This window comes from Diaporthe amygdali (genome assembly GCF_026229845.1).
Source record: "Diaporthe amygdali strain CAA958 chromosome Unknown NODE_2_length_3802984_cov_64_841326, whole genome shotgun sequence".
NCBI lineage: Eukaryota > Fungi > Ascomycota > Sordariomycetes > Diaporthales > Diaporthaceae > Diaporthe > Diaporthe amygdali.
The window spans coordinates 1,585,633-1,607,270 of NW_026517022.1; the positions used below are offsets into that span (position 1 = coordinate 1,585,633).

The 21,638-nt window shown below is 54.9% G+C and overlaps 3 protein-coding genes across 3 annotated transcripts; 2 read left to right on the top strand and 1 right to left on the bottom strand.

Moving 5' to 3' along the window:
- Positions 1–647: 647 nt before the first annotated feature.
- Positions 648–2,787, top strand: J7T55_011837 (malate synthase; the record flags this gene model as incomplete). The annotated part of the gene is made up of 6 exons (XM_053136663.1): positions 648–1,008; positions 1,111–1,599; positions 1,704–1,950; positions 2,040–2,282; positions 2,377–2,607; positions 2,730–2,787. 6 exons carry the CDS (start codon positions 648–650, stop codon positions 2,785–2,787), a joined length of 1,629 nt encoding a protein of 542 aa, XP_052999642.1.
- A 2,279-nt stretch (positions 2,788–5,066) lies between these two features.
- On the bottom strand, positions 5,067–5,462 carry J7T55_011838 (uncharacterized protein; the record flags this gene model as incomplete). Its single annotated transcript, XM_053136664.1, has 1 exon — positions 5,067–5,462. The coding sequence occupies one exon, from the start codon at positions 5,460–5,462 to the stop codon at positions 5,067–5,069; it is 396 nt and encodes a 131-aa protein (XP_052999643.1).
- Positions 5,463–16,463: 11,001 nt separating this feature from the next.
- On the top strand, positions 16,464–17,854 carry J7T55_011839 (uncharacterized protein; the record flags this gene model as incomplete). Its single annotated transcript, XM_053136665.1, has 3 exons — positions 16,464–16,605; positions 16,742–17,640; positions 17,735–17,854. The coding sequence occupies 3 exons, from the start codon at positions 16,464–16,466 to the stop codon at positions 17,852–17,854; spliced, it is 1,161 nt and encodes a 386-aa protein (XP_052999644.1).
- Between the last annotated feature and the right edge of the window lie 3,784 nt (positions 17,855–21,638).

Sequence of the window (21,638 nt, forward strand, 5' to 3'; positions counted from 1 at the left end):
TATGACGACACGGACCTCTCCCGCCTGGTGCTCCCCTCACATGCCAATCGAGTCGTTTTAGAGTGTGAGAGAGAGAACCTTGCTCACAGAGTACCACCCTGCCCTACCAGCGCTTGGCTTCCCTTCCCCCACATTATCACAAGCGCATCATCGCCTCAGCGCCGGCTATCTGGGGAAGTACCAGGCACGAAACTCCCTCTCACCCGAGACGTACCGACGGCGAACCACCAACGTTTGCCAGGAGTAGCCGCCCATTGACCAACCATAGATACCCTGATACCCTACTCTGGACCTTGAAAGCAGATTCCGAGTTTGCTCCCCGAGTTTGCTCCTCAAACTAGACTTCTAGAAGAAGTAGAACAAACACTCCAGAGCAACAGCAACCGGACAATCTTCTCGCCTCCACGCGCTGCCCTGCCAGCTACTGCCGAACCAAATTCCCAAACTCCCAGTCTCCTCCGTCATCATTGATACCCTCGTACTCCCCTGCTGTAGCATCTGAGCAACAATTATAAGCTCCCTGCCTGCCTCGCACGCACTCTTGCCGAGGTCTTTGCCAACAACTAGCAACGGCTGGATCTGTTGGCCTCAAACTGCACACGATATCACCACAACCCGACCATATATAATTGCCCCCAACAGCAGTCATGGCTTCCACCGACACCATCCTGCAGGGTGTCAACATTCTCGGTGCCGTCAAGGATGAGCACAAGAAGATCCTGACACCCCAGGCCCTGGCTTTCCTGGCGCTCCTCCACCGCTCCTTCAACAACACGCGCAAGCAGCTGCTAGAGCGCCGCAAGATCCGCCAGGCCGAGCTGGACAAGGGCAACCTGCCCGATTTCCTGCCTGAGACTAAGCACATCCGCGACAATGCCACCTGGAAAGGCGCGCCGCCCGCACCCGGGCTGGTGGATAGGCGTGTCGAGATTACGGGGCCGACGGACAGGAAGATGGTGGTGAATGCGTTGAACTCGGATGTTTGGACATATATGGCTGATTTCGAAGGTGAGTAGGCTCCTACCGGGGTTAAGTCCTGGCAGGTTGGGCTGCGCGGGATGAAGCAGTTACAGGGATGCCGGATTCGGGACTGACGAGCTATGAGAACAGACTCCAGTGCCCCTACATGGGACAACATGATCAATGGCCAGGTGAACCTTTACGACGCCAACAGGCGCCAGGTCGACTTCAAGCAGGGCCCAAAGGAGTACAAGCTGCGCACCGACCGCACATTGCCCACACTTATCGTGCGGCCTCGAGGATGGCACCTCGAAGAGAAGCACGTCACGGTTGATGGCGAGCCTATCTCCGGCTCTCTTTTCGACTTCGGCCTGTACTTCTACCACAACGCCTTCGAGTCTGTAAAGCGCGGCACTGGCCCTTACTTCTACCTGCCCAAGATGGAGTCGCACCTTGAGGCGCGCCTCTGGAATGACGCATTCAACCTCGCACAGGACTACATCGGCATGCCTCGCGGCACGATCCGCGGCACCGTCCTTATCGAGACCATCCTGGCCGCGTTCGAGATGGACGAGATCATCTACGAGCTGCGCGACCACTCCTCGGGCCTGAACTGCGGCCGCTGGGACTATATTTTTAGTAAGTACTATTCTTCTCCTGCTACAGTTCCCTGATCTTTGTGCTTTGGAATGTTTTAGAATGTATCACTTTGGGATCCGTAGCAGGTGATTAACACATATTAGGCGTGATTAAGAAGTTCAGGCAAAACAGCAACTTCGTGCTGCCCGACCGCAGCGCTGTCACCATGACCGTGCCCTTCATGGACGCGTACGTCAAGCTGCTCATCCAAACGTGCCACAAGCGTGGTGTCCACGCCATGGGTGGTATGGCGGCGCAGATTCCTATCAAGGATGACAAGGAGGCCAACGACAAGGCGATGGAAGGCGTGCGAGCTGACAAGCTGAGGGAAGTGCGTGCTGGGCATGACGGGTACGTTACGAAATTGATGATGTCCTGTTTGACACCGGGGATCACACGCAAACATGCTATGAGAACTAAGGTGACTGACATGAAAACAGAACATGGGTCGCTCACCCGGCCCTGGCGTCGATTGCTGTCGAGATCTTCAACCAGCACATGCCGACGCCAAACCAGCTGTTCAATCGCCGCGAGGACGTCAAGATTGGCCAGAACGATCTGCTCAACATGAACGTCCCCGGCAAGATTACCGAGGAGGGCATCCGCAAGAACCTGAACATTGGCCTCGGCTATATGGAGGCGTGGGTCAGGGGTGTTGGATGCGTACCTATCAACTTCCTGATGTGAGTTGCTGCCCATCTCATCCACCCTTCAGAAGGGCATATTTGCTCTTGTCAGACGAGAAACTCATTAGCTAACCATGAGGTGAAACTCCAGGGAGGATGCCGCCACCGCAGAAGTTTCCCGCAGTCAGCTCTGGCAATGGGTCCGCCACGGCGTGACGACCTCCGAGGGCAAGAAAGTGGACAAGGCCTACGCGCTCAAGCTGCTCAAGGAGCAAACCGAGGAGCTGGCCAAGAAGGCCGGCCAGGGCAACAAGTTCCACCTGGCCGCGCAGTACTTCTCAGGGCAGGTCACGGGCGAGGACTACGCTGATTTCTTGACCTCGTAAGCTTTTACCCAACAACCCCCTCCCTTTTCCCAACAGGAGTTTCAATATGATACTTCCCTTGCCACTCATGGGGCTGGGCGAAGATAGATCTGTACTCATGCTAACACACTATCCGCAGGCTGCTGTACAATGAGATCACCACGGTTGGAAATGCTGCACCTGCATCGAAGTTGTAATGTGGTGGACTGGAATGCGAGAGTGAGGCCTGTCTCGTTTGAAACTTTATGGGCGCATGATTTACTGAAGCGTGTACGAGTTGCGAACCACCAGATTGATAGTAAATCGATCTATCTATGTCTTCAAGTCCTCGTCAACATGTGGAACTCCTGTAGAGACCACCTACTACATCGTCCTAGAACGTCTAATGTGACTAGTGACAGTCTACTTTCGACCACGCGTAGCACATTACGTATGTTGTTCTTGCGATTACCTCTCTCTTGGCAAGAGTCATTCAACATTTTTTGGGCTATCTGCTGCCAACGTGCTCCGTGCCGTTGATCCCTCGCGACGAGGCGCGCGAGCAGCTGCGAGCAACGACCTAGGAAAGATAGTCAAAGATCCGATACACAAAGAGCTCACACCGCAACGTAAAACACAGTTTTGTTGTAGCTGTACACGCCCTGGACACCTCCACGGTGTCTTCGTCAGGGCTGAAGGCGTCCAGTTTGGGTTGTATCTCTTGACGCCGTCCGCTCGGAAGGGGTCACTCATCCTCGACGAAGGCCGTCTGAGGCATAAAAGGCGAATTCTGGACGAGTATCTCTGTGTGCCCACCAGAGTCTATATGAGAGCAGACATAGCTGAATGCTCGGGATATCGTCTTCCCTGCCAGCTTGTGTGTGGGTTTTATGGACGATGGGACAGTACGCTCTACCAGCCCGGACCAAGGCCTCTGCCAACAGTGTCCTTTCTTCCCAGAATCTTCTAGAACTCCCTGATGAGCATTGAGGATGGAGGCATATGAGCTCACTGCTGGCTGAGAGCTTTAATATGTCAACACCCAGAGGTGAAGACACTCGTTCGCTTCATCGCGGTCTGAACCGGTGTCACAAATAGCATTACAACAGAGACTAGGAGATAGCCAAATTCACTCTACGGAATACGGGTTCTAATAAATCTGGGACACCACCTCAAATTCATGAAATTCTCTGAGGTGCCAAAGTAGTGAGCACGGCAATTGTATCTCACCATCACGAGAATGGCTTCTGCTACCGCAAACATGCAGAGGCGCAGCCCGAACCTCACATGCGTCTCAAGGTAACAAACAAAGTCTGGTGCTTTTCTTGTTCGACGGCAAGCACAGTCTCGTGTGTACAGTCTCGGCACCACGGCGACTTGGACAACGAGCAGCGGTCGAGACTGCGGCACTGTCGAGGCATCTGCTTCCAGTAAGACCACAGGCCCATGTCGACCTAGCTCGGATAAGAAGATGCATTCAGATGTTTCGAATTTGGCTCGAACATGCGGGCACAGTAGCCAGTCGTATGTGTGTAGGTGGCGACTTGAGACCACCCTCGAAGAGCTTCCCCCAAGGTCAAAGTGGCGACGTTCTTCAACTCTCTTCACATAAACCCAGGCCACCTCGTCGACTCAGACCAAGGACAATTCGCCCAACTTGGAATACGTGACCACTAGTGGCAACTCAAAGTCTTAACGCCCTCGGAGGGCCAGAGAGCCACGAGATGAGAGATAATCTACTTCTCGTGTATACGCACCCTGGTCTCTTCCAAAGATATTAACGCCGTCGATAGTACCACAATAATTGGTTACCGACACGACGGATCTGACGTGAGCCCGCTGGAAACCTGTGTCGCCAGCCTGGAGACAGTCAGTGGCAGTGGCAGGAAGCCCCCTTTCAGCCTTCAAGCCCCACTGCTACGGCGACACAACTCACTTGTCCTCCTGCGGATCATTATCTGGCAGCGGATAGTCACCTCGCCCGATGCTACGGCGACACAACTCACATGTCCTTCTCTGGACCTCTGTCTGGCACTGGATGTCACCTCACACGAACTACTTGACCTTGATGTGAAAAGCAGAGGGAATCGGTGTAGCATAATTCAGGGCAGGTCTGTCATGGCTTTTCGCACGGCTACCATCAACCGCGAGCAGGCCAGCAGGAAACTCGAGGAGCCCTCTTCCAAGTCTGCCTGGCCAGATAACCAAGGCCCAAACTACCAAAATAGAAGGCGCAGGGGCCCTATATCGAGCAACATCGGCTCCGCTCAGCTGTTCCCGCCGTCCATCCTCAAGTCGTCCAATCCCAGCAAAATGCTTGTCACTCACACACCAGGTGGTCGGTCCACGCCGGGAATCTACAGAAGCCTAAGACATTCCTGGTCTCCCTCTTCTAGTAGGCCTACCCGGGGAGACCTTGTTTCCTGCGAATTCCCGTAGAGTGGTCGCCGACAGTACAACTGCCATTCCCCTTGTCACATCAGCCAAATGCACAGAGTCATTGTGGTTGTAAAGCAGCCCACTGAATGACACAGGATCTGGGGTGGTACTTGGAGAGCAGTCTGTAGCGATCCCCAGCCGCCTTCCTAGTGAGGGCTTCGAGGCGAACCTCGAGGCGAGCCCGGAGTTCGTCGCGAACCGTAAATGGCATCATCCGAGCCGTCTCGGAGAATTTCGAAACCCACAGGGCGGCATCTACGGCCGCGGACCCAGGTCTATCCCGTGTCGTATACGACGCTGAGGGTGTGAAGACGGCGGATAAGCTGGACGTGGGCCCTGATCTGCCAAGAGGCGCCTCGATGAGAAGAAGGCGGCCAGACCAGTTGACCGGTTGAGCGGATCGCGTGGGGTGGCCGCCTTGGGGGGAAAGCATGGGGCGCTTCTCATTAATCATCATGGGACCACCAGCTGACATCCTCCGAGCAATAGATCTGCATGCGAGACTGGCCTGGGCCACCGAGAGACTGCCACGGAGTTGGGTGGGAGGACTGCATAGGAAGACATGATGGGCTCCATTGTTGTTTCACGACTGACCTCGACACCTGAGCTGCACTTTTGGCGATTCTCTGCATCGAAAAGGGAACTTGGCAGGTAGGCACCGAATGCCACATTCCAAGTTGGCAACCGGACAGCACACTGAGAAAGGCTGCTTAATATGAAACAACCCAGGACGGAATTCCTATACAAAGGCACACATCGGGCTGCTCGAGTTCTGACGACGGCAAGCATCCAGTCCTCCCGGAGAGGCCTGAACGTGACCACCCGTACTGCTCAATGCTTGCTGGCCCAAATGGAAGCATGGATATCGGAGGTTCTGTCCGGCATGGATCCTGGCTCGGAATAATTGTTGGGCGACGATGAGGTCGATTTTCGAGACCACAACGCATCAATGGCGTGGGGGTTTCCTGCAACGAAGGTGCTCAGATAGTTCTTCCCCTGTTCACTTCAATTAAAAAGAGTCAGATTCTGATGTAGGAGGATCATACCATTCCCAGACATTCCATATCTCAGTGCCCAACCCGACTTTGGGCAGAAATATCGTACCGACCGGTTGTAGGGTGATGAATCTGCCTGCAATCCAGCTAGAACTATCAACACATACATGCAAATACTATAGGCTCTGGAATGTGAAATCTCAGCTGGGTCGAAGAGCGTGTGGAGCATCTCTCCCTTGGGCGATTCGTCCGCGGACAAGCTGAAAAGGAGAGACATCGACAGCAGGGGGGCGGTGAAATTCCGCATGACCTCTCACCGAGAAGCAAAAGGGCTGAACACTTGCCCATTCCTTCATCTCTCCCAGCACCAAGGTTCCTCCCTGCCATGGTCTGCAAATTACAGTGTTACTGGTGCCCAATTCCCAGCACGGCAGCCTCAATTCCCCATGCTACTAGAATGGTGCTCCGATCCAGGCTTGTCAAACAGAATCGCTCGTATCAGGGTAGAGGGGATATCTCGCATACCGAGCATCTGAGACAGAGATGTAAGTAGCGCGGGGCAAAACTCGACTAGAGCCCAGCAGCTGGGGATACACAAGACTCCGGGATGCCGGAATATTTAAGAGGTGCCTTTGGGTATTGAGAGGAAAATGTCTCATGGGTCTCCGAAATGTGGCCCACCGGCGGCTTTCGGCGACGACCCGACGCTGACAGCCTTGTCACAAAAGGCAACCCAGGGTCTTGAGATTGTCTATCGACTACACTGCCGTGTATCACATTGGCTTGAGTCCATATTGACCTAAGAATAGGTTGTGTAACTGACCCACGAGAGTCGCAAATGACATCAACGACAATGGCGAGTGCTGACCATCACATCCTTTGCCTTTTCAATGATATGAAATTGCGAAGATGGGCGATGGAGGTCTGGGTTAGAGGAGGAGATCGGCACAGGGATCTCCAGACCCAAATCGCTGGATCTCATGGTTGGGTTCGTGGGTGGAGGGAGGGCATTGAGCGACAACGCCTCCCGCTAGCCTCGTTGAATGTGATCGGCATCGTATGGCTTTTCTTCAATGATACCGCCAAGCTTGACACCCTCACGAATGCGTGAAAAGCAACCACCTTTAGCCTTCTCATGTGTGTCGCTTGCTGCAATCATCAAAGAAGCACGTGTATCTGTCCAATTGGGGTTGTTGGACCTCAGAGGAAGGTGGTGGGCAGCACGCATTCTGCACATTGATCCTGCTCGCTAAGAGCCTGCAGTCTTAGCTTGCAGCCGCGCGGTAGAGTAAGGTATATCACTGCGGTCGCTAAGGCACGCTCAAGGTGGAGCGTGGCAGCAGGTATGAGGCGACTCGCTTCAGCGACGGTGCCCCATACGATGCGCCATTCGTGCTCAACAGAAATACGCGGAACATTCGCCATCTTTGTCATGCTGAGTCTGGCGCAAGGATCCGATGACAGTGTACTTGTCGAGAGTCTCAAATCACGAGCAGGGTCTCGAATGTGACTTTCGTACCATGCCAGATATTTCCAGCTAAGGGTACAAATCTATGTCTCGCATCGGATCTATCATTGGTGTCCCATCGACACAAAATCTTGTGCGATCAAGCTGTTGTCCCCCTCGAATAACAGGAGTGACATGAAAAGGGACGGTAGCGCTCAGGGACGACCAATAGGGGCCGAAAAGAGAACGCTCATGGTGGGATCGAATGTCGAAGAGTAAATTGATAGGCTTGCGTATATTGCTCAGTCAAACAGCATTTTCTGACGCGTCTTGAGCGTTCTTGCCTTCCGAAAGACTCGCTCATGCTTGTCATGGGTTCTCTTTCCTTCAGACCCCGTTGCACCAAGTACACGGCGTACAGCGCAGCTGCTCGCTGGTGGTGTCGTGAGGCGCATCTCCTGTGCGAGCACACAGAGTCAGGTGTGGTTCGAGGTGGCAATCTCGAGCGCAATTCCCAACGACCTGGGCCCAAGCCGCCGTGAATTTCACCTCATGGGCATTCGATCCACGGAACTGGCAAGGGTTTCCAGGGTCCTGGACTTCTGCAGCTAAGCTGCACCTCTTCACATTGTGAGGCTTGGCGACCACAGACCGACTGATGGGGGTGGCCCACTGACCGCCATCCCGTCTCTACTGCATGAAAGACACGGAATCTCGCACGCACTAGATTAAGTCGTTATTTGGATCTAGCGTGTGCATGGTTCTTTTCCTTTCAGAGTGGTGTTTTGCACTAGACAGAGAAGAGAGGGGCAGGTGATGGCTGATTCTAATGAGGTGACAGCTGGAGGAGATCGCAATCCGAGAGCTTGCAGCAGAACACTGGGGCTAACCATAGTTGGGATTGTCACACTCGCGGCTCGAGCATAGGTTCGTGTGTACCCTCAAACAGTTGGAGGTTTGGATGGACATCTGCCACCAGATTAAGGGCTGGATCTCGCTCGGCTCTGGGTCTTCTGGTCGACTCTATCCGTGGTTGCCCTCTCCCTTAGCCAAAACGAGCCCCATCTGTCATCCGGTCTTTGGCTCAAATCTCGATAGCTGCCATGGCCGGAACTTTGACAGATCCGGGGCAGAGCCACAGAAGGGCCGGGACACAAGTGGCTGCTGCACAGATCAGATCGACGGACCTTTCTGCTTTGGAGAATCGTGCAGCAATACTGCGACGGTCCTCTACACCGACTGCAGCAATTGCCTGCAGCTCGTCGTAATTGGCGCCATTCCTGCAGCTTGTGCATCTACCACGAGGTTCAAGGATTAATGCCAGCTAGCAGCCAGCCAACAAGGGGATGAGGAGGAGTAGAACCGACCCTCGCGTCTGGGCACGAATCCGTGGGGAAAAGGCTTCGGTTGTCGCCGCGAGGTGGATGGACTGGGGTGGCCTGTCGTCTCCACACAGACTGTGCAGTGGCCATGGAGCCTAGGCTACTGAGTGGCATGGCTGTGTGGATACCTTGGTACCGGGTGAAGGAGCCACTTGAGACGTAACATGACCCAAGCGCGACAGTTCCCCCATTGAGCAAGACCCAATCTCGTGGCCTTGACTTGCGCTGTTGTCTGAACTAGGTAGGTAGGTAAGTAGCTAGGTGGGCGAGTAGGTGGGTGGGTGGGTAGGTAGGCAGGCAGGCAGACAAGCATGTAGGTAGGTACATTGCCGTGCAAGCTGGCTGAGGTGCGATTCGACGGTGTATCTCTGTCGCAATTCAGCTCTCTGCCGCCCTCGCAAATCCACACCCGGGCACGACGCGAGGCCGGGCCCGCGTCCCAGCATGGCACCCGAATGAGCGTGTGAGTGGGACGGGAGATAGGGCCATTGCTGATGATGTCGCTGGCGTGGTTCATCTCGCCAGGCATCCAGACTGTCGGAATCTGCTGGGCTTGTGGCGCAAACCTAAACAGGGATAAGCATCCGGTGCCACACTGCAGGTGAGATAGGTTACGATGTGCGGTGCGGTATGGTAGTCTAACGTAGGGCTTGCCTGCCCGCATTGACTCGCTTGGCCGTGAAGCTGGATGCGAACCTGCCCCTGGGCCTGGGGTTCGATAATCGGCTACCGCGGCGTCTCCTGTCAGTGGAAGTGAGGAGCGGAGCGGGAGACTGGCACAGGCACAGATATTGAGTGGCAACGCTGGGCTCGAGGTGGTCTTGAGCTGGGCTGGGCCGGGCTGGGCCGGGCTGGGCCGAGCTCAAGACATACAGTACGCAGTGGGGCGAGGTTGAGGGAAGACTTTATTCCAGTGTGTCGTTTTCACTGCCCGCGATGCGTCAACAGTCCAGATTCGGAAGCGCGGGACAGTCAGTAATGGCTGTATCATTGCCCATTGCTCACCTGGGAATACAATGCGGCGCGATATAGACCCTACACCGCGGGTGGTAGTCCCATGGGCCCGGGCGGAATCTAGAAGCTGCTAAAATTGGGAACCAGCCCGACCGAGCCCAAACCCAGCAATGCTCAGCGCCGTGCTTGCTGCGTGCTGCGTGCTGTGCTGTGCGGTGCGTGCTGCGTGCATACTGCATGGATCTGGTCCTGGTCCTGGTCCTGGTCCTGGTCCCGGTCGTGCGTGTGCGTGGGAGTGGGAGTGGGAGTGGGAGTCGAGTGTGGGTTGCGGGCTTGCCGCTCGCCTGTGACTGACTTGCCCATCGACGGGCTGGCTGGCTGATGACGTACCAAGACCCAGGCAAAAAGGAAGTGCGCAAGTCGTCTCGCCAAATCTAACCAGATGCAGCAAGAGTGCTGAGTCCAAATGCCGCTGAAGTCGAGGTTCCAGGGCTGAAGTGACTGTGGGACCGAAACAAATGACTGCGTGACTGGGTGGATGAATGAGTTGGATGGGCAGATGGATGACAGATCGATCCATGATTCCATTCTCGACCCTGACCTCAGCCCTCAGACCTGAGGTCTAGATGCCTGTTGTCACGTAACGAGGTACGTAGACTCGAGGTAGACTAGGTGTGTGGGAACGCAGGTACGCAGATACGTAGGTAGATGGACTAGATAACGAGGCGAGGCGGTCAGGTCAGCAGGTGCTTTCGATGGCAAATTGCATAGATACATCTCTACCACAGTACTCCGGACATTCGCCTACCTGGGTAGATACCAGGCAGGTAGTATAGTGAGCAGGATGTGAGCAGGATGTGCACGGGGTCCATGGGTCCCGCCTGTACTTTCCAGTGTATTCATGCCTTCGCAGACGGGTACATGGACATGGCAGCTGCAGCAACACTCATGCCTGCAATTGCTTAGCATCAATCATTGCATTCCAACGTTGCGAGCATGATTGAGGATTGAGTTCAGTGATGGGCAGGGTTGGGCTGGGCTTGGGCCTGTCCATCTCCCGAAACCCAATTCAACAAACGGGAAGGCGCCGCAGCCATGAGCTATGAGCTATGAGCATGCCATGGGTACAGTAACAGTCACCGTCACCGTCACCGTCGCTGTCCAAGCAGTCACAGTAACAGCAACGGCATGAGCAACAAGCAACAGTTCCGACCGACCTACCTTCCCAGTAGATAGTCGCTTCTACTAAAGGAATTGTGGCTTCAATGCGTCGTGGGGAAGGGACGGGATCTCATGCTTGCCCATCTCGCTCACTTGCACCAAGTCCCACACGCCGCCCCCCCCCCCAGTGGCCCCCCTCCTCCTCCTTCCCTTCCTTCCCCAGTGTCCGGCGAGGTACCCCCCTGCTTCCCGAGGCTCGAAGGAAGCCACCTCTTCATTCCTGCCATGCCCTGCGAGCCCGGCCTTGCCTTGCCTGCCCCAGCGTGCCCAGGTGCTGTGGAGAGTGGAAGCGAAGACTCAACCAAGCCCGCTTTGGCATGTGTCTGACATTTGACAGCTGCTTGACACGACAGCCTCACCCGTCTGGTCTGCTTGCTTGCTTGCTTGCACGCATGCAAGTATATTGTGTCTAATCTGACCAAGAATGCTTCCCCTCCCGGTTCTGCCCTTGAGATCTGTACTTACCTCCACATCTCCACACATCCACCCCTCCACAAGCAGTACGTACATTGATGCCGTTCTCATGGCTCTGCTTTGGCTTCGTCCCAACTCGCTCTGGTCCCCCTTTTCTGTCTGACGGAGCATGTGTGATCCGCGGCAAGGGTCCACTCTGACAGGGCATCCCCGGAATCCAATATGCAGATTTACGTACCTCCGCGAGCGGGAGGGTGCCCTGCTTCAACCACTTCCTTTTCACACGCACGCACGCACGCACGCACTCTCTCTCTGTATCTATCTTTCACACACACCCACGGCAGGATGGCACAGGCAGGACGCAGGACCTGGCTCGTCACATCTTTCCGCCGCGGAACGGTCTGATCATAAAGTGGAACAAAGCGGAGTGCGCACGGCTCGCTCCTGGAACAGGCACATCCCCCCCCCCCTCCGCAGGTGTCCTCCTCCCCCCACATCGGGGCCAGATTTGATCCATCGCTCGTCGCTCGCTCGTTCGTCGCACATGGCCCGTCGCTCATCATCGTGCTGCAGCCTGCAGCCAACATCGAACATCCGCGCTACTGCTTTTCAAGGCTGGTCCCTGTGGACAATAGGCAAGCTGAATGGATGCCCAGGGCCCAAGTTCCATCCCAACCTTGGAACTTTTCCTCCCCTCCTGCAATCAAAAAGACTAAACATTCAGCTGACGACTTCAGATGCACCATGCCACATGAGGATGCACCTCACTTTAATCCGCATCCCTTCTACGAGTCGCATTTCCGCCTACTGACCCACGCACTATCAAGTCTAGTTCTTGGCCCCGTTCCCAATTGAAATGAGATGTCCGGTTGGCTCAGTCCCGAAGCTCGTCGGTTACACAGGACACGGACACCACTCCGCACTCCCAACAGAGCAGCAAATTGCACGGCGTGCCCAGAGACACAAGGCACGTAAACCGGGACAACGCGCGGGATCGGGCCATAACGCGCGAAGTTGCACAGCGTCTCTGACAGGACAGGCATGCAGCGTTGCCCGCCGATGAGCTACACTACCAATGAGCAAAACAAAACAAAACCCTGAGCTCTGGTGCTGTGCTGACCGGCACACATCGGCGGGGCTGTCGAGATAGTGGATGGTTTGGCAGGTGATCCTGACTCTCGACGCTCAAGCCCTGGCAGCGGGAACCGGCTGCGAGGCGTTCGACCGAGGATCGTTGGGGCGTCGTGCCGGCAAAGCCACTGCCGCAGCGTTGCAGCTTGCCATTTTGACGTCTACGTACCGCTGCTCGTTGTTCATTTTGACGTCGCCTCATTCGGCACCGCAATCACTGCAAAAGCACTGGCGCGTTGCTTCGACGGAAAGACCCTGCCACGGCCTGACTTCACAGCATACATCAGCAAAGCACGATACTAAGGGTTGGGCACTTCTTGCCGCGGTGCTAAAAATTCATGAGGTGCTCTAGCACGCTGGCGATATATCCGATTCTTGTGGCTCCTTGCGTGTTCCAGCACAAGCGATCGGCGTTATGGAAGGTGGGTTTCGATTTTTGACCAGTGCGTGGAGTACACGCCAAAATATTGGTTCAGCCTCGTCATTGATGACACTATGAAAACACGCGGAATTGCGCTGTCAGCAATACATGTTTTCCGCGAAATCCCTGAGCAATGTTGATCAAGACTACCTTCCCAGTCGCGTTCTGAACACTGTGCGTTCTTATAATGCATTCAGGCCTGCAGACCGTCAGACCTGAAAGTCCGGTCTCCCGAGACCTTGTCGTATGCGGTTCAAGCTATCTCTCGTGTCATATTTTTTCCCATTAGATCAGCCACGTCTGAATACTGCGACCGCTTCCCCAAGGGAAGCGCACTATCGGAAAATCCCCCGGGATCGCCATTTGTACTATTCGTGTATCTCAGAACAACTGCATCTCGTCCGCGGCTGACTCTTCTACGGACCGAACGATGAGTTTCGCAATTTTACTGCTACCAACGGCGATAGGAACCAAACGTGGCATAGGCCCGCACGGTTGTCAAAGCTGGCGTCTCTGCGGCATTAGGCTCGGCGTCACTGTCTTCCATGTGCAGAGAGGGTATCATGTGTCTTCAAGCGCCGATTCTGTGGCCGAGTCTTCACGTTGCGGGCTCATATGTGCCTGAAAAGGCGTCCTCCAGGCGTCAACAACCCCTTTCAGCTCAAGGCGGCGCGTGCGACACAATGTACTCCTCGAGCCCTTGGTGACCGCTGGGACAGGGGTCCCGTGGTGTGGGTTCACATGGAGCTCTGCGCTACAGTATACTGGGAAGTACATATATCTGCAGGCCGATAGCGCGAGCATCCCAATAGGATGGGTGCGTGGCGTGAGCCCGAGCCCGAGCCCAGACCCTTTAAGCTCATCCCGGAAACCTGGTGCAGCTATGGGGACAGGAACACCAGACATGGGGCTGCCTCTTGACTGCTACGGTGTCTATTCCTTTCCGAGGACGGCAACAGGGGTCAAGCGTGGCAGATACGGACAAGGCAGGCCTTGCTCTAGCCCTTCTAGGCATGAGAAATCGTCTTGGATGCTAGTCCTTTCTCTCAGCCGGACCAGTGCTCTTGCTGCCTCTTTCTTTTGTTCTCGTGTTATGTCTCGCCCAAATCTCACCTCTCGCCGCAGGTGGGTCTCTGACGGGAGCTCTACCCGTCTACTGTATCAAATGTCCTCATTCTCCAAGAGCTCACCCTTGCGTTTGTTCTGTTGCCTTTACTGTCACTTCGGCTTTGTATGCAGAAATGAGCCAGCACACCAACGTCACTAAGGAGATTATCGATGCTGCTAGCCTCATTTGACAAGCGCGTCCACAAGGGTAAGCCTTCATCACCCCCTGCCTTTTTCACCTCTGCCCCCCCTGATCTACACCTATCTGCTGAATACAGGGTGCTCATCCTTCTGGATCCAAGCGCAAATGCCCAGGCTCTGGACCCAAACGTGCTAGCAAGCGGGATCCGCTAGACCGTTTCCTTTGCCTTGGGAATTGGCGCGGTTTGATACGTACCGCGGAAACCTTTGCCCACATGTCATCGACCAGTCGAGTTATGATCCCGATGCCAGACCCACTGGTTCGGAGGGACTTGACGTTCTGTCCGAGGCCTGCTTTAAGCCGCGTGATCTACCCTTGCTGCTCTCAGAACTCAGCTTCCAAGGTTGTCCGCCATCTGCATCTGCATGTCCACTTCGGCAGCCGCTCTGCCTATCTCACCATCCCTGTTGAGTCAAGGGTCACCTGGCTCGACCCTCAAGCTACTCTCAAGCTCCAGGGGCAGCCTCCTTATATTTTCATGAAGCAACAGTGCTTCCCCTTGCAGTTAATCACCCATTCACAAGCAGATCATGAGACAGCCCGAAGGTTCTGCAGGCTGGAGACTCACACTAATGCGTCGTCCACAAAGATATTTGTCGAAAGAAACTTGCTGGTTTTCCCATTCTTCTTGCAAATATCAGCCGTATGACTGCTCCTCTAATTCTAACAGCGGTATCTCTCCATAGTACGGCACCCTATATACAAAGGATGTAATAGTGCTCCATGAACTTGACAGCTTAGCTACGACTACGACCGCCTTGCGGTATCCTCATCGTTCGCATATCTTTACCTCCTCGAAATTATCTTTCGAACTGCTGTCTTTGATTACTGGCCCTCAGCCCCTTCCCCTAGATGAGCGCCTTTGCCTAAGCGAGTCCCAAACCAACGCGGACAGAAAGAGAGAGGGAGGAAGAGAGACTGGCCACTGACGACTCTTCCTTCACATTGGAGTATCTAAGGCTTGTCTGGCTGGATACGCATACTGTGAGTATTCTCTGCACTTTGTACTCCTCAGCGGGCCAATTGTGAAGAAGGATTACCCAGGGGGTCTCAAGGAGTTGGCAGCCCCCCTGCATGGATTTCACTCGATTAACACAGAGCAAGGCCAGCATCCCACAACCTGACCGGAGAGGCTTTCGGGCGCCACAGCACGTATCCCAATCCCGGGAACCATTCATATACGCTAATATCCCCTGGACTCTCACTGCCTCGGGCACCTCATTCGCCGTTCTGGGCACCCTACCTCTACTTGAACTGTATTTTTTTTCCAGCTCATACCAGCAAGACCAAATATCAGCACAGCGTTCCTTTGTTTCGATAGCAAAAGGGAGACATTTGCGAGGGGCTTCAGCAAATGAGAGGAAATACCGCGATCCTGCCTGAGTTCAAAGAGACACGTCGATCCAAGGCTCAGAGCTCAGGAACTCAACCCGAGACCAGTCACCCCGTTCTACTGTACTGATATTGGGTATTGGACGACCTGGGCGTTGCCCTTTCTGTTACATTTCATTTTAGCCCATCTGAGGCTACTCGACAAGACATTGCACAAAACCCATACCCCCCGGGGCCAAAAATATCTGGCCCTGGACCTAGTTGGTCTTGCAGCTCGGTGCAACACAGGTCACCATTAGAAGACCTCCCTGGTCCCCACCTCCCAAGCTTCCCGGATCCTTCCAGCCCAACCCAGCAGGCTCCTGTTCACTGGGAAATAATCTTTGTCCAATACATATTGTATAGAAAGACGGCGTGGAAGTCGACCTCCTCCAACATATACATTCATCGTCTCTTGAGGCACCTGGATACAAATCCTCCACAGGCACAGATATTCCTCAAAGTATCTCCACTCATCGACTCGCTATTCCCAACACCAACGATTCTCACGTCGACTCTGGCACACTGTCGCTCTTTGGGCTCATCGCAGCTTTCGGATTCTTGTATACATCAACCGACGACTGTGTGATACACCAGGACCGCGTTGGCCTCTGGTTCGAATTCTGCAAGACCAAAAGTCTTGACAGGAAGCTATAACCGACCTGAGCAGGCGATCACGCCGCTCATCTTTCCCCCCTGGACTCGACCTATCATCTACTCAATTTGCACGCAATCCCTACATCCCTTGCGGTCCATACAGACGGCTTCTACGTTGTGAAGACCTAGGTTCAACAGCTTCGAGTTCTCGCCATGATGGAAAACCATGCCGATCATATGGGCCATGGTCACGGGCACCGACCGGCGCCAGATTCTGGGGCTGGCCGACAGTTGATGATGCCGCCTTTCCCAAGCCTTCCTCCGCAACCTCAGTACCCAGCTTCAGATATTCCCAGTACGAGTAGACCTTCCCCAGCCCCAGTTAACACCTCTTCGCTGCTTGCCTTCAATAGCGCCCCTAGCAATAGTTCGTCGCTGTCTTGTTCTTCCTCGCACAATACCAAGCCGACCATACTGACTTTTTGGACCAGGACGATCAGTGGCCGATGGGACAGCAATGCCCCTGCAGACATCCCCAATAAATATGCATGGCGGCTCATCTCCTGAGTCGCATGCTGGGGGAACTGGCTATACGTGGGGTAATCACGACTCTTGGGCTGGTCGATCACCTCAGCAGTACGGCAATAGGACACCGGGTGGACTCAATCAGGGCGGCTTCTTCTTCCAAAACATGAATACGATGCCCTCGACGACAGCACACAGCATCTCCCCGATCACGGCTACGACACCAGGTGACACGCTGCCATCTTTCCATTCCTCTCCCGCAACGAGCATGTCACATCTTTCCATTGACCAAGCCACGAGCAACGGCAGCAGCAATGGGATATTGCCACCATTTCGCCAGAATTCCTCAAGCTACACGCCACGTCCAACGCCACCACTTGGTCGATCGTCTTCGTTTCCCAGCCCTGCAGGGACAGTGCCCCCTTACGTTCCAGGAATCTCCTCGATGCTGCCCATGTCAACAATGGCCTCGTCGACGCGTCCAGGTCTGGCAGCCCCGATTTCCCCCCTGGGTAGCTCAGGGCCTCCGGGACCACCGCCGCCTCCCGGCCCGGGAAGACTGTCTCCGTACTCGTCTGGGCCTCAGCAACAATATATGCACAATTTAGGCAATCCGGGGCAACCCATGGCCCTTGTATCGCATTACTCGCCAGCGGCAGCGGCAGCAGCCTACGGTGGCCATTTTAGCGGCATGATGTTTCAGTCGCAACAACGGCAGCCGGACAAACCACATCAGTGCGACCAGTGCCCGACGGCGTTTACGAGAAATCATGACCTCAAGAGGCACAAGAGGATACATTGGGCAGTCAAGCCGTTTCCATGTGACGGGTGCGAGAAAGCCTTTTCCAGGAAAGATGCTTTGAAGGTGAGTACCGAGCTGGGCTGGGCAGTTGGCCTGTTGCTAGACCAGGCCACGAGTAACTATTGGAACTATTTGCTGACCCCAAATGTGCCCCCAGAGACATAAGCTTGTTAAATGCTGTGGAAAGGATGGGAAAGACAAGAGGGACGGAAGCCCATCATCAACGGAGAGCCAGGGCAATGGCGGGGACCTGTCACCGAAGGAATCGAAGAGGTAGCTCAACCAATGCCTATCACACCAAGGGCCACCAAGGCTTCCTAACAAACACGAAGCTGGACGATGAGTTTGGCAGAATGACTCTTGTGCGGGTGTTATTTTCGATTCCACAACGACCAAACGGCCACTGCTATCTGCAGGTTTGGGGACCTTGAAAGCTCTGACGGCGTTTTAACTTGCTCATCAACGATCACGTCTTGTGCGAATACCACTGCAAGGCTTGAATTGGGAAAAGGACCGATACGATCAACGCTGAAGGAGCCACGCATGCTAGAATAGGCGTTTTCGGCTACTGGCTGTTTCGCAGGGGAAATGGCGGGTTTCTCGAAATATGGCGAGGCGTTCTACAGGGCGGTACGGTAACTGGCAACGGAAAGGGGACAAAAACAAAAATGGGCAAGGCAGACCATTTCATGGCATTTTCCTTTTTTTTATTATTACATTTTTATAGGACCAAGGGAAAGGAAGCAACAGGAGGGTATCAACAGGAGGGTATCACGGTGTTTTGCTATGGGCAACGCTGTTTATTGCACAGCAGATATTATTTATTACTGGGCATGGGCGGGCAAGAGGCAGGTCTCGGGGGATAATGGAGTTTGTGCCAACTGGAGGCATCTGTCTGCTAGGAGGGGCTATCATCAAGGGATTGCAGTTTGATGACAATATTTACTTCTGGCTTCACCACCCACTGGTGTGATGGGGCTGTAATTCTGAAATTGCAGCGCTACATGCCTGAGAAGCGAAGTGTTTGTTGCTGGGCTCTGGCTGGACTCTCCGGCTCGACCAGGCCCGCCTGTCTCATTCTCGAGCACCACCTGCCCTGTCAGCTTTGCAATGGGCTCGCCACAGCCAGGGGCGACCCTCTTTCTGTTCCAGGGCCCAACTACAACCACGAGTGCAACCACAATTGCAACTGCAACAACTGCGACAACTGCAAGTGCAACCGCAAGCGTGACGTCGTCGGATCTGAGACACTGAGACAACCATCGTCAGCCCAGCTCCAACATGACATCCACCAGGGCAGGCCAGGACAGGACAGGACAGGATAGCAGCGAGCATCCGTCGCTCATGACCGGCTCCGCTTATCTCTGTCAATCGCCTTCCTGCAGCCCCCATCCCCAGTAAGCGACAGCCTTCCAACAGGATGAAGCTGCTGCCAAGCTGGTGCGAGCTAACAAGCTAAAAAGCTACCCGCTGCGGTGGATTGGGGCCAGAGCAGACGGGGCAACATTCTTCAACCAATCTTCAGCCCCTCCCACAGCGACCAGTGGCTTCGAGTGAGACATGGAGAATAGCACGCAGATACCAAGTTCCAAAGTCCCAGAGTGCCAGAGTGCACAACTTGGGCCGTCACCCGCCTACTTCCGCCAGAGCCGGTTCCGACTCAGCTCTGTCCCGAACGGTGATAGCGTCCAATCCCGTCATTCCCTCCTGGGCCTTAGCTCACGGGAAGCCATGAAGTGCCCAGGCGGCCAGACGGTGCCTCTCCCTGAGTGGCCCTCCACGAGCAGACTCTTTCTCGATCCATCCATCCCACACGTCGGATGTTGGGAAATACAGATTGTACCCACCGCAGCGCGACACCACTGGCAAAGAAAGCTCTTGGAACTCCGGGGCGGATGGATGTGTGGGGAGGTGCTATGGTGTGTAGGACGCAACTGATCCTTAAACGAACGGGGGCTGACTTGTTTTCGTTGATCCCAGGAGCTGTTGTCTCTGCTTGGGGGAGGAGAAAGGGGGGGGGGGGGGGAATTGCTCTCCCAAGCACCCCCATCTCAAGTCTCATGCCCAACAATCACTTCTCCCAACCCTTCATTACGCGTCAAGCGATCGCCTGGTTACATGGAATGCACTGTGATGGCTCGCGACCAAGGGGGGCATGAGCCTGGTGCCGTATAGGCGACCAAGCCGAGGCACCCCCACGGTCACTTGCTTCCAATTCATCGACGACGACGTCGGCACCCATGCCCTTGGTTAAGCCGCAACCGAGCATCAGGCTCTGCAGGCACTGGTTGATCATCTCAGATCCCAGTCTGCAGCACCATTAGAAGGGCGTCAACTTTCCCCGTGACCACTCAGCAGACCAGCTTGTCCTGTACGCCGCACGCAGCCACGGAAAGAGCTGATGGAAAGGGCCAGCCACTACTGACCGGTCAGGATGAGAGAACGTGGGAAGGGGGGGTAAGCGGCCTCCACCAGACCCATGGCTGACCCTGGCTCTCGGCCTCCACTGCCTTTGCACCTTATCCGAACAGCCATCATCAACCTCATCGGTCCTGCTCCCCAGCCTCAAGGCAATAAAACCTCGCAAAAAGTTGAGCGTGAGAACACGACGCCGAGACCACTGCGTTTGGGTCATACCCATGGATAAATCTTGAGGTTAGCGCTCGCCTCGAATAGGTTGGTTTCTCCACCAATGTTCTTGGACTCGAAAAGCTCAAATTCCATGACTTTGGACCTGGAGACAAGCCATGTCGCACAAGTAAGACGTCGAGGGTCCCATGTTCCGGAACTCTTCCCCTCGACTCTGCCCTGCCCTCATCCTCATCTCCTCCTTCTTCGAAGCTGAACCTCGCACCTGACGATGGACATCGTCTTTGAACCCGCAATGGCGGGGAGAAATTATGCTGTTCTGCCTTGTGCGACACCGAGACTTTTCGGACCGAGCAAGCAGACACTTATTCCCTTCACAGTAGCATTCACTGGGCAGCTGCCCCCGTATCGTCAATTTATTCTTCAAGACACTGACAGACCTTGCTAGACCCGATCCTCGCGGTTTCGATGGCCCCCACTGTCTGGCCAGGAGAGATTGCCCTTTTGAGGTTGTTCAGATCGGGGCTTGTTGGCTGTCTTGTCTTGGGCACCGTGTCACACGGGCTTGGCCTTTGACTGGCCGGCTGCACCCGAAAAGGCCTTGACCCCGGGCAGAGAAAGATTCGGGCTGGGCCCCGGCTTGCAGTCGGACATATAGTTTGATATTGCACTTTCCGATGTCAGTTCCAGCACACATGCACAGCAAAGACAAGTAAAGAGACGGTTGATTCTTGCGTGCCACATACGTCGGGTACAGTACCACAAAGACGTCGTTGAAATAGGCTCCGAACCAGAGCCCCTCCACCCCGGGACAATGGTGGGTACATTGGAGCATCATCCCTGCTTGAGTATCAACAACACTCCACTGCATATCTGGGGTAACAGTGGAGACTAGGAGACCCTGTCAGAGACCTATGTGGCTCGTTGAACGACGTACGGGCACCATACAACCAGCATCTCGGATGGAGTTGACGACAACTCCGGCCTGCCCCAGCTCCCGCAGCTGCCGCAAAATCGGCCCATGAGGACTCGGCCCGGATGGCCACCGCTGATGGGCGGCTTTGCTGCAGCAAGCCATAGCTGTCACTCTTGTCGAGCGCCAGCCATTTGCATCGACAGGCCGCGGCAGTCTGCAGATCAAGTCATGCTCGTGCTTGATCCGTGCTTCAACGCTCACGGCTACTGACAGCTGGCACGCAAGCTCCCTTTGTAGGCAGTGACCACGAAAAGGACTGTGCTCGGAATCTCTACCCGCGGGGCAGGGGAAGTCTTCCCGGTGGGCAGGCTTCCGGGAGCAGGAAATGATGGGTTGCACCTCTGTCCCTGGCACCTACGGGAATCAAGTGGTTCGGGGATTAATTGCTGTTACAGCGCAGCGCCAATCCCCCATGACTCAACGCTTGCGTGGGAAACACCAATACCACTCTCAGTCATGGCAGCAGCACACCATGACCACGACCGTTTCAATGCCC